This window comes from Ischnura elegans, chromosome 8 (genome assembly GCF_921293095.1).
Source record: "Ischnura elegans chromosome 8, ioIscEleg1.1, whole genome shotgun sequence".
NCBI lineage: Eukaryota > Metazoa > Arthropoda > Insecta > Odonata > Coenagrionidae > Ischnura > Ischnura elegans.
This window is the reverse complement of record NC_060253.1, coordinates 117,345,439-117,359,860: the sequence shown is the minus strand read 5'-3', so window position 1 is coordinate 117,359,860 and position 14,422 is coordinate 117,345,439. Positions and strand designations below refer to the sequence as shown.

At 38.0% G+C, this 14,422-nt stretch overlaps 1 protein-coding gene across 13 annotated transcripts in view; it reads left to right on the top strand.

The window, feature by feature from the left end:
- Positions 1-14,422, top strand: part of LOC124163951 (Golgi reassembly-stacking protein 1-like) — a 96,390-nt gene that overhangs the window by 53,758 nt on the left and 28,210 nt on the right. For all 13 annotated transcript variants that reach the window (XR_006865887.1, XR_006865888.1, XR_006865885.1 and 10 more), the window contains one exon: positions 10,946-11,089. Coding sequence is in view for 9 of the 13 variants with exons in the window: in XM_046541078.1 (XP_046397034.1) it covers positions 10,946-11,087 (142 nt within the window). In the remaining 4 variants the exon portion in view is untranslated. The remainder of the gene's footprint in view (positions 1-10,945; positions 11,090-14,422) is intronic.

Here is a 14,422-nt window from a genome sequence, read left to right as displayed (position 1 = left end):
AAAGTCAATACCTATGCAGATGGCTAAATAGGCATCAACCAAACTTAGTTCTCTTATGGTAGAAGACCTAAGCAAAAAAACAGGTATTTGAAAAGATCTAGTTTTTGATCCCCAAGAAGTTCCGTCTACAGACATGAACCCTACCTTAAAAACAAAAAATTCATGGCCTTGAATCAATGGAGACAGAGAAGTTGATGCTGGGGTTGGGAGAATTACAGAAATTACTACAAAAGCAAAATTCCCGGGGTTCAGTGGATGTAATTAAAGCAATCCAGGAGCTCAAATGTCTGAGACATCGTTCGCATCTAAGTGCCTTTAAGCAATTTGGATCCCTTCGGCAAACATGGACTGAGAAAGATTTCTTTCCTGCTATAGCACTGTGTTAACAGATAAGAGAACAAATGTAAAAGATGAGAACTTGATCACAATAGCAATATTTCATTTGAAATTACAAGCATTTAAAAGTAACTTCTCTCTATATAAGCTAGATACATGTATACGCGAAGGATAAATATGTAAAATAGGTGAATTCAGTCAATGCTCCATTTATATTATTGCTTAAATTATTCCCGGTCAATAATATCCTAAATTTAGGGCAATGTGTGGGCCACAGGAAGGATGGCTCTCAATCAGCATAAATTATTTTGCCGTTAAAATAACACCGATTTCAGGGCAAAATAACATCGCTTTTGTAGAAAAATAACACTACTTTTGGCTATAAAATAACCCCACCTTTTGCATGTCCCTAGCAATGAGTACTAAATAGTCGTAAGGATTCTCGCTGGGAACATTTTATTTTAGTCCTGAGGTGCCAGAAAAAGGGATATCTGTTACTTGGAGTTCAGCTTAGTACCATAAATCGAAGTTATTTGAGTGCTTTCAGAAAAGTTTTGATGAAGGTTCATGGGCGTTTTCTTCCTGACTCTCTTCGGAAGACTCCTTTGGAATTCCTTTCTGGAATGCATTATCTTCCTTGCTATCCATCTCCTCATCAAACTGCATAAGGATATCCATCAACTCTAAATTAGTCTTTTTCTTCAAATTTCTCTTAGGTTATTCATCTCTTTTTTTCATCATGTTCCCGCTGAACCAGATGTTGATGCCACTGACTCCTTAGCTACCTAATGTGATGGGAAAAAATCAAGATAGTCAGGTCACAGAGTGGTCAGGTAACAGGTGACACCTCCGATGATGCTTCAGAGGATAGATATCTCCGAAAATCGAGCATATCAATCTATTCCGAAGGCTCCGAGCACCTAGTACCTTCTTGTGGCAGCGTCATACTAGCAATGATATTGTAGCCAGAGGGCGTGGAGTGATGAGAGTGAAAGGAATGCCTCGACGACACTGTTTTTATAGGCCATACGAAATGATATCCGCATGAAATGAGACGAAATATTACCCTTTTATTTCACACATTATTGTGATCGTCTTGGAATTCCCGGTATTAAATTTCCGTCACATCGGCATTGAATTTCATTCTCAAGGTCAATACTAATGGATCCTGTGTCAAATATTTTATCTTGAAATGGAGGTCTATTTCAGTTCCGTGTGTAATGTATACGCAGAGAGGTAAATATATTCCTATCAGTCAGTTTAACAAAGTATATAACCCTTTGCAATTGAACCATAATATAACGAGACACTTGTCTAGCATATTTTGACTCTGGGTTTTGTGGAACAAGTGATTGAATGTTCAGCAACATTATATTTAAACAAAATTCGGCAACATTACGGCATGTTTATATAATCAATAGGCCATATGGAAGAATAAAAGAAGAGTGCAATGGATTATAATTCATTATTATTGAGGGGGATTACCTAATGCCCCTCGATATGCCTTATGGTAATAACTTCTTAGAGCTAACTTTTTCCGCGTTATGCACGATAAAGGTACATACTTTATTATTATGGAAAATTCTGGCTTCGAACCTGGGTCAACTACGCGTATTATTTTTTCAAGGGATTTATCGTCGCTAAACGTAGTATCTATTATGTTCAAATGCAGCAACCATGACAATTGTCGAAACCAATGTGCTCACATATTTTTGCTATCTTCAGATATATCTACACATTTCCACATATTTGAATAAACTAAATATAACACTTTATATGACATAAATAATATTTAGAAGAGTTTTGAATGCATATGATACCAATTTATCTCCGCTTCCGAGACGATTAAGTTCAGAAAAAAGTAAAATATCATAAAAATTACGAAAAAATGGAAAAAATGAAAAAGTAGTTAGCTGAAAAATGAGAGGTAATTCCTAGAAACGACGGCCAACACTGAATAGTACGGAATGTAGTAGAGCAGCGAGAGGTAATTTGGAGCAGCCAAGACGTTCTCGGCTGATTCTATGGCCATTTGAAAACGGGTCGGAGCAGGACGCACGGGTGCGTCCTCCGCTCAGCACAACAGTTTGCGTAGGACGCACCAGTGCGTCCGCCGCAGCGAAAGTGTTAAGTAGGTACCACACTTTTAAATAATGAAAAAGAAAGCATTTCTCAGTATGATTGTTATCACAGGTTTTTATTGGATACTTTATTTGTTAAAAGTGAAATCAATGCACTAGGTTCATATAACACATAATTCTGAGCTTTGTCTTGAATAGTAGATGACCTTAGAATTAGCACAAGGAAAAAACAAAGGTGTTGTAGCACTAATTGTGAGTGGGAAATTAAGAATATTGCTTGGGTGACATAATTTAATATAGTTGATGATTTTATTGAAAGTATTTTTTATGCTTAGCTAACAAATTGATACTCAATTAGGAATTATAATACATGGTATTCTAACATGACAAGCATATTGATAATTTTCTTAGACAACTGTTCATTGTAAACTTATGATAAGGCTGAAAGTAATGAATGATACATTCAAAGCTAATTAAAATCTTTGTACCATCCTTCATTATCCTCTGGAGCTAATTATGGATGATGATATCGCCTTGATTTGGTTAAGGAGGAGAAGAAATTTAATGAGAAGAGGAGAAATAATGAGGAATAGAAGACGATTAAAAAATTTGAGGTCCACATCAGTACCTTTCAAAATGCCAAATGAAACCTTTATGGGGCTATACAGGATATCTGAGGAATTAACTATGAATTTAATAAACGAGTTGCGACCTTATCTACCTGTTGCCACCAGGGGATCATCTGTGTCCCCTGAATCAAAGGTAGTATGGTTGCCAAAATTGACTGAAATTTTTTTAAATTTCTGATGCAATTATGTTTATTAATTTACTCAAATCAATTTTCTTTAATGAGGAAGGTACTCTGCGCTCCTTTTTTTTGGCCAAGGCTGCTATCGAAAATCAGCTGGTAGTGACAGCAATTTAGGGTTGAGCCAGAGTTCTGAAAAAAATCAGTAATTTAGTCTTGCATGATTAAAAGTTGAATATAAATTTCAATGCTATGGTACACTTTGAACAATTTTCTATATTAATTTAACTTATTTGTGGGTAGATTCTTTACTGCTGACTCAGTTATCCTCATCAATTAAGGTTGAGGGCCCCTTAGAGGAGCAGTGCACTTCTTTAGAGGCCGAAGCTAGGAGCAATTTATAATGAATGATGCGTACTTCGATATTACTTACCGGCTTAATATGGGCTTCACTTTATTTGTTTATAGAGAAGTATCTGTCCCTGCACAAGTGAAGAAAGATGGTCCCTTTCCACCTTCCCACTAGGACTGGAAACATGGTGGCCTATAGATTTCATGTTCAACCTCCCACACCAAGGCCTCAGTTAATTGTTTCACTGCCCCCTCAACCTCTCCCATGATGATATTTTTACACCCCAGATATACTGCATTCAACCCTGTTACCAGCACAATGTTTTACCTTGAAAGAAGTGATTTTTGGGAACAAAATGTGCAGGAGGGATTTAATTTAATTTTTCATAAAATTGGATACATTACATTCAATATTGAATTAAATCCCCGTACTCATCGCGAGCACCCTTTATTGCTTGGCAGGCCATCTTAATGGATGCAATTGTCTCTTTCATGCTCTCGGCCAAACTACTTAACGCAATGGCCTTTGCCTCACTGTGCTGATTGTGAGTCCTCTCTTTTGCTGCCAGAGCCAACGTGCAATCGGAATCATCATCTGAAAAACTAATAGTTAGACTTGTTTTATATGACTCTGAAGTGTTTCATTTTATAATTACGTCCTAGTAGCTTAATAAATTATTGCAACGTCATTTCCACAACGCCCAATCACACACCTCAGATTTCCCAGCCACCCCTTCCACCTACCTTCTTCCTCCCGATACCACATGATATATAAGGATGTTTGTTTCTTTATAGCCTTTGTACCTGATGATGACGCCGCTGCGTCGAAACTAGTAGTACCACAAAAATAAATTGGTGGATTTATACATAGTTTGTTCGCTTTTATTTATTAGAATGAACCTCCACAAAGTTGAGCCTGTTACGATAGAGAGTGAATTATAATTTACCCATTTGCACCTATCTAAGATAAGGTTTTTTTTCCCTAACTCCTGAAGAAAACAGTCTTACAGTCGAATGCAAAATTCTCGACGTCAATCGGGTTGCATAATTTTCGTCGGAAAAAATTATGGATACCTGAGGTTGCAACCTAATATTTATAGCTATGCAACGAAAAAACAACGTCAAAAATACCTGAATAGTAATTTAGCTTATTTAATTTTGTGTTTAAGTGAAAAACTATTGCCATTTTAGGCAGCAGGTGAAGCGTGCGTACCAATCAATTGCCGGGTGCACTTCTGCCGTGTCCGCGAGATCGCCTGCTTTCCCCCTGGGTTCGGCTCCGTTGAAGTTAGAGCTTGATCAACTTACAAAATTTTTGTGTGATTGATTACAATTTACCTAAATTTTAACCAGGGGCGGATCCAGGATTTCTTTCTGGGGAGTGGGGAGCACAACCAAAGCCGTATCCAGGATTTTGTTCTGGGGGGGCACAAGGATAACTCATGATACAAAACGAGCGCAATGATAATGTGACCGTATTCAAAATCTTGCATATTTTTTAAGTGTCTGGGGGGGTATGTGCACCCGTTACCCTCCCTAGATCCGCCTAGGATCGTAACGTTAAAGCCTCCATGCCGTCGCGATATAAACTGCTACAAAGTCGTTCCATTTTTCCGAGAACAACAGTATGAAGGGAACATGATTTGCCTCTGATTAGAGAGATCGATTCAGTTTTGGTTTCTGAGTATTACGATAGCAGAGAAAAGATGTCATTACACTGCCGCTTTCAAAAGAAAAGTTATACGGTGGAACCTCGATCTATCGTTTCAGCATTGATCGTTCGCCGTTTCTGATCCAAAATAAAGCTCCTTATAGGCAATGTAATATTTTCCCGCATCCATCGTTCCCCGAAGTATTGTTTCTCGCATTGATCGTTTGAAGATCGTGGTTCCGACGCATAATTTTCCCGCATCCATCGTTAGACGTAAATGAGACGAAATAAATACAATGTGTAATTTTTGGCTAAAAACGAAAAGCACATAGTTGGAATCTTCCCCAAGAGATGGAACTACCATTGGGAGAAGCTTAGTGCCGTGGGAAAGTAACATTAGCGCATTTCCCAAGATCCGTTATCCTCCTCCATTCAGCATTCGCCTCCCCCCTTCTGATGTTTTCCTCTTCTTCAAAATAAAAAAAGGCCCCAGCTCGCGCAGGGATTGTATTACGAAGACCTTAGCTTCGAAAAAATATCGAGGTACGCGAGAACAATAGAAACGTGTTTCGCGCTCCACCCTCTTCTCACCCACTGACCTTTTTCAGCCTAATTCCTTCAAAGTTTCCAGTTCCTGGAGGTCAACTGCTGCATGAGTCCCCTATTAGCCAAAAAGGTATCTAACAATGATATTCAGCAATTGCTATTATGCTTTTATTAGATTGAAATGTTAGCCATTTGCACGTAATTAAAAGAAAAACGAGACCAAACGCGATGTATTTTAAGCAAGGAAATAGATGAAAAAATACGAAGGTGATTTTTGGCGAGACGTGATATCGTCGTAGCTTAGCTTCTCGGCAGTTAATTCGGCATTTTGTCCCGGAAACATGATATCAGGTTGTTATCAGTTATCAATATACGAGCTTTACTATAAGTCTCACTTGTCAGAGCTACTGACGAAGGGATATCTTCTTAGGATTTTTGTTTCTCCCTACTAACAATCCGAATTCATCTGCTCATCTGGCGCTACGATAGTTAGAAAAGAATGGGTATCTTTAGGGTAAAAAATTTGATGGCGCAGTCATATGGTCACGCTTCTCCCTCTGCAGTATGCTCTGCGTACCCCCCTACGCGATAGCATCAGTTCCGAACTTAACCTCGTACGAGTGGTTCCCTACTTTCCAGGGTGGCTGGACTTCGAACCACCGAGTGTTTTCCATGTGGGTTTAATAAAGTCAGGTTTCATTTTCACTAGTTTAATTTTATTCGTCTTCGGACCTTGGCCACTCCGAAGAAACTATTGAGAACTTTAAGAGATGGACTGAAAATAATTGAACACGAAGAAAAGAATCCGGGCTAGATGCGTGTGAATATTGCAGAGCGCCTTGGGTTGTCCGCTAGCACATGACGGTAGGGGTGGGGGTAGAGTGAGCTACCCGGAGAAAACAAGTAAAGATATGAAGGCGAAGATCCAGATGAGCGTGCCCCTGACGATTAACGCAACATAGTTCACGCTTTACACACTACCTCAATTATATTTAAAATACATTCATTAGACAGGAGCAATTCAAGTAATAGACTATTTTTGGCCTTCGTCATCCATCTCACAACCAGTCACTGTGCCGGCGAATGCGGTTGTTTTAGGCACAACATGCACATTGCTCTCGTGAATACGTGTACTGGAAATGGTGTTTGATGGATAAGAATTTTTACATCAGACTGAAATCCATGATAGCAGTGTAAATTCCGAGTGGAGAGCAAACATTTTTTTAGTGAGTTGGCGTTTTCCTTCAGAATTTTGAAAGAGATATGGGTCGAATCAACAATATGACGTAGGTTTCTTGATAAAGTACTACTATTCCTGTTATTATCTTAAATATTTTTTGAAACCTTTAATTACTCGCCAAAATCTTGCGTTTCCTGGGACATAGGCAACCTAGCAAAAAATAAAGCATTGATCTTTTTTCCGCATTCATTTTATAATCGTAACGTTATTAGGAAAAAAATTTTTTCCCCTAGTGGAGTTCCAAAAAAGGAGGGTAGTCTTAGATTTGAGCTAATACGGTGTATGAAATTGTTTTTCGATTTATTATGTTCTATAAACAATTTTCATAAAATATTTTTCTTTAAATAAGAAAGAATCAATTTATTATATTCTATAAACAATTTAAATAAAATATTTTCCGTTAAATAAGAATGATTGGGGTGGGGGAAATTTGGTTACTGTGCAGTTATACTGTGTGTAAAAAACAATCTCTCGGCGAGGAATTAAAAAGGACCTCGGGTGTCCGGACAGAAGAAGGTCCGAAGGGTATTCGGCGTCGAGGCAAGAGCGCGGTTGGGCTGGTCCTTTAGTCGGCCCTGAATTTTGCAAACGATAGATCACGTCATAACAGATATCACTTTTCATTGCGGCGTTAACATTCACAGCGTTTGCCACGTACTTTAATTTTCTGTTGATATACGGCCAGTGATTTTCTTATTGTTGGCTTATTAACGGACCGTGAATTTAGCGAAATTGTGATGGTGAAAACCTGAAAAAAACCGTGAAAACCTGAAAAATAACTGTTAAAACCTGGAAAAAGCCGTGAATTTCATTATTCAGGTAGAGTGGGAACCCTGGAAGTGTCTTTCGCTGATATCGTTCAAATTTTGTTGGATAGTAGTGTTCCATAATAAAGGCACATTTTAAAATTTTCTCTTGCCTTTAAGCCTTGTGATATAATAAACAGGACATAATAAAGGCAGTTGAATTTTAGACTTGAAAGCGAGTGTGTCATGATTTCTCTCCATCCTTCTCCTGTGAATCGGTGCATGCTACAGGAATATACGAGAAATGTAAGACTTTTGGCAAGGTAAATTCAGTACTTATTACTGCGTTGCCCATAACGTTTGCTGCATGTCTACGCAACACCTAAAAGTTCGACTCGTTTTGCAGTCGGTCTCGATTCAAAAACAGGAACTTGAGTAAATACAGCGTAAATAGTACTTGAAACTTATTTCCTTGTCTATCAAATGCTTATTTATGACCTTTTAACGATCATTTGGATCTCAATCTTGGACAATTCTCGCGGTTCAAACATTCAGCGCCTTTCCATCTGATCATTCCTTTTACCCATCCCTTTTCTTTTGTTCCACCTTTTCGCAACCAAAGAGTGATAAATCCTAAACAATCAAGACGTCAAAATCAAAATAACTATCGGAGCCATACATAAACAAAGAAGTGCCCATACAAGCCAGATGAACTGAATGTGTCATTTTTGTAGTCTGCCACCAGCAGCTCGATTCTATAAATGTGATACCTGTGCTTCGCGTGCTTCGAACCACATTGGAGTTCTCACGCCTCTCTCCGTGAAAGACGTTCAAGCGATCCTGCAAGCCTGTGTCGTGAGAAGTTTGACGAATTGCAAACTATCACTTTAGTTTCTTATGTTGGTAGCTGTGCGGATGCGAGGAACGAATCAGAATCTCCGACACAAAGTTAATTCGGCGGCCAACTGCAACTTCAATAACCATAGAGAAACATATACAATGCCGTGGAATATTCACTCCCAAAGTAAATAATACTTCTTTACTCAATTTTGAGTGAGGTCTTTTCTTTTAAAAGTACCTATTAATGATAAGTTACGGTTGCTTAATTAGTTTATAGCTATTAACTGTATATTACCTCTTTTATATGTTGTCAAGTGCTGCATATCAAAGTCAGTTATCACGTAGCGGGCTCGTAATTGCACAATTAGCTCTAATTTCCTCATAATATGGAGCTAATGCTTACGCGGAATGAGAGCAAGTGTTATTTTATTATTTAATAATGGTTCATTCTCGTATGCGTTTGAGCTGTTCTCATCATTTCAGTACATAATTTTAAATGCGCTGTGGTGCGTATACATATGTGTCTGATTGTGCAAGCACATGCCACTATTCACGATTTATGCTGATGAAAATTTTTCCGGCGTGAATACGAGTAGATTATTAACAGTTTCTGCTAGAGGGCGAGATGTTTACATGTTTTAGTATTCCTATTATGTCAACAGAAAAACGAATCATGTTGGTCGTGTTACTGAACAGCAGCAATAATGCATGCAAGAGATGGAATAGATGATCAATGTTTATCTTAACGTACTAAAGTATGCCCCGGCAAGCCATCTAAACGTCTACGAACTAATCGTGGTGTGAACTCAGTGATCCATCGCCAATCTTGCGTCTTGAAGGGATTGATATCGCGTATATGCCACCGAAGTATATGCATCTATTGCCTCTGTCGACATTGGTGCTCATGCAACAGTAGCGGAGGTATGTAAAGAGCCTCCATTCTCACTAATAAAAACAAATTGAAGGCTTGAACTTACGAAACAAATATTAATTAAATCTGTTAACATTCAATACTGCACAATACTTTTACCGTTGGTTCTACTCCAAATTATTATGAACATTAAGTTGTGAGTATTTTACTTGTACATTCTAGAAGATGCACAAATATAAGATAATTGTCAAACCCTCAGCGCAAGGTTTAACTTCCCACCAACTTCAATCGCAATGAAGGCCAATCAATTTAAATAGGACGCGAATGTAAATTTAACTTTACGCATTTCTTTTATTTGTTTTCAACACATATTACTTATGGCAAGTGACAATATGAAATAGCCACCATCGTAATTAATGAATAATGTGCTATTAATTATCAATCACAGCGTAAATTCATAATGAAAAATTAGAGTGTATTGCCGCGACGAAGCTACCACGGGCCCTCTTGGGCGTGAATACTTTCACGGACGCGGCTGTGAGAGTGATGTCACTAAAAAGTTTCAGAATCACTCCAGCGTCAAAGCCGTGAATACATTGACGAAATCCGCTTGTGACGGCCGTATGACATTTACAGAATCGAGCTGCAGGTGACTCTGTTATGAGTCCAAATTGTACGATTGTCTGAACGAAATTAGAACAGGCATTCAGAAATTCATACATCTTACATTTTGAGTGGTTACACGGTGCATTTTCGCGTTCATCCTGGGATGCAGACATTCTCACATTTTCTTGTACATTCTAATGTACCGTGTAACCAGGCCTTTTCACTAGTTTTGGATGTAGATGCCGTCCAAATAAATTATATAAATTGGCAGCCTTCCTGACCCCCCCCTGAGCACCACAAAATGAACATAAATCCGCAATTTATTAATATCGCACCTACCGCTTATCCTGGTGGGAATTCTATAACCCCCCCGGTATTAGTTTCACATAAACCTCCCTCAGGCTAAATTCTTCAATTCTTTTAATAATATCAAGTTTTTGTTCTAATGTCACCGTTTTTTCTTCACGTCTGAAGAACCTCCAGGATAGCCACTCATCTTCGTGGACATTTTTTTCGATTGGAATCAGAAAAATGTTCGGATAATGGGTAAATGAGGCAAAAATTATTCGCCCAGATGCATATTCAACATGTGCTACCCACGCCAACCTTTTCTGTCAAACGAAAATTATCAATTTCATTAATATAGTAATATTTACTATGCATCAGATGCGCTTTTGTCCTATTTGCCATTCAATTTTTTTTCCCCGTGCATAATTTGAACAACGTTATCGCGAAGCAACAACGTCGTTAAATGATGAAGGGTTTCAATTTTTGGACAACGTTAAACTGGATGGCGTTAAACGAGGACTCACTGTACTATATTTACGATATCTCTTAAAGACATACAATCAGAAAATAAGCATTTTTGGCTGGTGGCGATGTTTTTGGCCTAGTTTCTCTAAAATAAGAATTTCCTCATTGTTTTCTAGGTTGTCATGGCTGCAGGTTGAGAAGTCGTTGCTTCAACCAAACAGCGGCAGTGGAGTGAAGACGGGAGTTCCTTGGCGATGCCCCTGCAGGTTACCTCTCAGTGGAGTGTGGTCTTGCAGACGACGGGAGCGTAGGAGTTAGCGGTGAGTGCATTTGTCAGGGAACAGGGGGTCCAATGACCGGTAGAATCTTGCAATCGGGAACATGCATGATTTTGTTAAAGTACTAGAGAAATAACTCTATGTATTCAATGGAAATTTTGTGGATGAATGACGTTTTTTAACTGAGGTAAGAGTCTTTCGAAATAACTCTTCATCAGCTGCCTGAAAACACAATTTCATCATGAGTGCTTGTGCATGACGTCACGGCACGGTATCCACTGATGACACACTGAGGAAGTGGATAGAAAATTGGTCTATGCTGGGTCTTAAATGCAAATTTGGTGAAAATATTGCCGTTTTAATGTCAGACTGGAGATTGTGAATATGTTGGGTTGCCTAAGCGTTGTTGGAACTAATAAGCGTGACGTCAGAGTCCAATAAACAAAACGTTTACGTGGTGCCTGTAGACTATTCGTCCCAGTTTTAGAAAAACCTATGTATCACTTAGTATCTTTTTCTCAGTACAATTTATTATCCAAGCTCTAGATTACTAGCAAACGAGAACCTTGATTTAATTTATGTTCCATTTCAATTTTTTGGATTCTCAACTCCGCACCAAGAAATCTTAAAATTAAAGTCACAGAGTATTCTTATAGCGCTAAAGAATTAAGTAATTTTGGCGAACTTTGAAGCCCTGTAGCAACAAGAATATTGAGAATTATGAAGTCAGATTTTGCGTACGTTAATAACTTTAACTTGATTATCTATTCACGTTAAAAATATACTATTTTAATTTTATCAGATACCACATTAGTTTGTAGTAAATGTGTGAATATACTATGGCACTATATGTACAACAATGGAAAATGAATCATTTGTTTTCATTATCACCATATTCTGATGTTGTAATTATTTTGATTTATGGTTTATGCCCATGTAATTAACTTAATATTAATACAGTAAAACCTCTATGTAGTGAACCTCTTTCCATCATAAACCTCCATACTTCATACCACCCCCACAGTCCCGTCTGATTTACATGTAAATTATAGGCAAACCTCTTTGTAGTGAAACTCTTTTTCTCATAACACCTCCACTTCTCATACCAAGGAGACACCCCCGAGATGGCCTAACTACCTCCGCAAATCGTACCGAGAAAACTAGAGACCATTAATGCAGCCGTGATTACGTGTATGGAATGAAATTTTCAGCAATAAATGTTTCACCTTTTTTTATACGTACACCCTTAATATGTTGTAATTTTCACATTAACCATTAGTTATGGCCAATTTGTTCAATATGAGAGCATACATGACAGCAAATAATAAAAAAGGTATCCAACGATCCAAATCATTTTAAGTGACTGTTGAATTAAAGGGATCACATCATTTTCTCTCTGGTCATGGTACAAATCATGCGATAGCGCTCGCTTTCTGTAATTATGAAATAATAAGTGCATGTTCACTAATGCGTGCATGTTTATTTAAACACATAAATGTAATGGTTTAAAAGATAGTAATGCCTTTCATTTCCAAAGAATATGAAAAAATTGTGCCTATCACTAAAATTTCTCTATAGATAACCTCCATTCATCAAATTGCCCAAATTTTGGTCCCCTCCATTACGATGTAAAGAGGTTTCACTGTATTATTCTTCAAAGCGTGAAAGTCCTGCTTTCACAAAAATAACAAAAAAAACAATGTCTCTGCGCTTCGATTTTAATGAGTGTTAAATATCGCACACATCCTGCAGTGTAGGCTGAGTATTCTCCCGTATGTTTTGCGTGACATATAATCAAAGGATAAACACACCACACACACTAATTCGTCGCTTTTGTCACCTGTGGGTGAAGACGAGCTCCAGTCCACTTTGGAGGCACAACCAAGTGCACTATTAGACGAAATCACTGTTCGGCAGCTGCTTCTAACTAGACGATGCAATTTTGATATTGCCAGCGAGTAGCCTAGTCAGATCCAGGATCAGGGGCCAGTGATTTTGAGAGTGGGCCAGCGTTTACTAGCCGCAATCAGAACTGATAATGTTGTGAAATTTCTTCGACTTACAGGCGCTTTGGTTGTGTGTGTAGTTATGCTCTGATTTGGTTGTACACTTTGGAGATGAAATTGCTTCAACTGTTCCTTTAAATAACATGTTCATTGTTGTTGTTTTGCTTCTGAGTAAATAGACTAAATAAAATTGAAAAGCTCAATACTTGAATCAGTAGGAAGCTCTTTTAGATCCGGAAGTCCATAAAAATCACACAGATTGATAGAATAGAATTTGTTCTTAAAATTCTATTCTATCAATGTAAGCTACACTCCTAGATTAGAAATGGTATTTAAACATGTTACAATCATGATTAAATGTAGCAAATGGGAAACTTATTTGATGTTATGGTCAAATTTCATGCATGTATGTTCACGACCAGCTCAAGTTATGATAGCCTCTAGTGGTATTTATTTTTCTCTACAATAATTACGTGTTCAACATAATGTGCTATGCCATAATTGAAGCTCTTTATTGCCTTGTTTCATTATCCATCAAATCCTACAACATTCCCTAGAGATGTAATGATTCTTAAGTAGGTAACACTGAAATATTATCTCATGATGTGGTATATAAGAATCACCATATTAGTCCATGAATTTTTAGCATATCCTTCACCACGACGTGGGATAACAGGGTGTCCACAGGAAAATCAGGAATCATGCTTGAATTATAAGTCCCTGGAATTATGCGTGAATTACTGTATAAGGGTGTGTAAGAGGTGCACTCCTATTTTGAGCATCGGAGCTAAAGAAAAAAAAAACTTTTTGGCATTTTTTTTATCCTATCGTGCGGTGTAGCAGACTTAAGCCTGGACTTTCGACAGTTATCAAATTTTCCACTTTCAATAGTAATAATACACGCGGCGTTTTTCAGATAAATTTACATGGTATGTATGGCGCTCGGAGATTAGTAGGTGTTCACTTGTAGCCTTAACCTTCTGATGCTTACTAGGAATGGTCGGATCAGATAACTCAGATGCAAATATCCACGAATAATGCCCTTCACCTTAATGTACTTCGGATCCAAATTCGTCAAAGAAATTGAATCTGAATCCTAAATTTTCAATCATTGCTTTCGTGAATGCAACGACCCTTGAGAGGAAGTAGAAAGAGTTCCGATCCTCTCTTCATATACGCCGTTGCACCACGATATTTGTCCTACTCAGGTGCAATTTCTTTAGAGCTCATGTAGGAGTATTGCAATAGAATTTCAGCCGTGGAAATTTGTAAATCAAAACACGACAGGCACATGGTGTGAATCTTCCCTAGAGATTGGACAACAATCGGGGGAATCTCAGCGCCGTTAAAAAATAACCACGGCATAGAT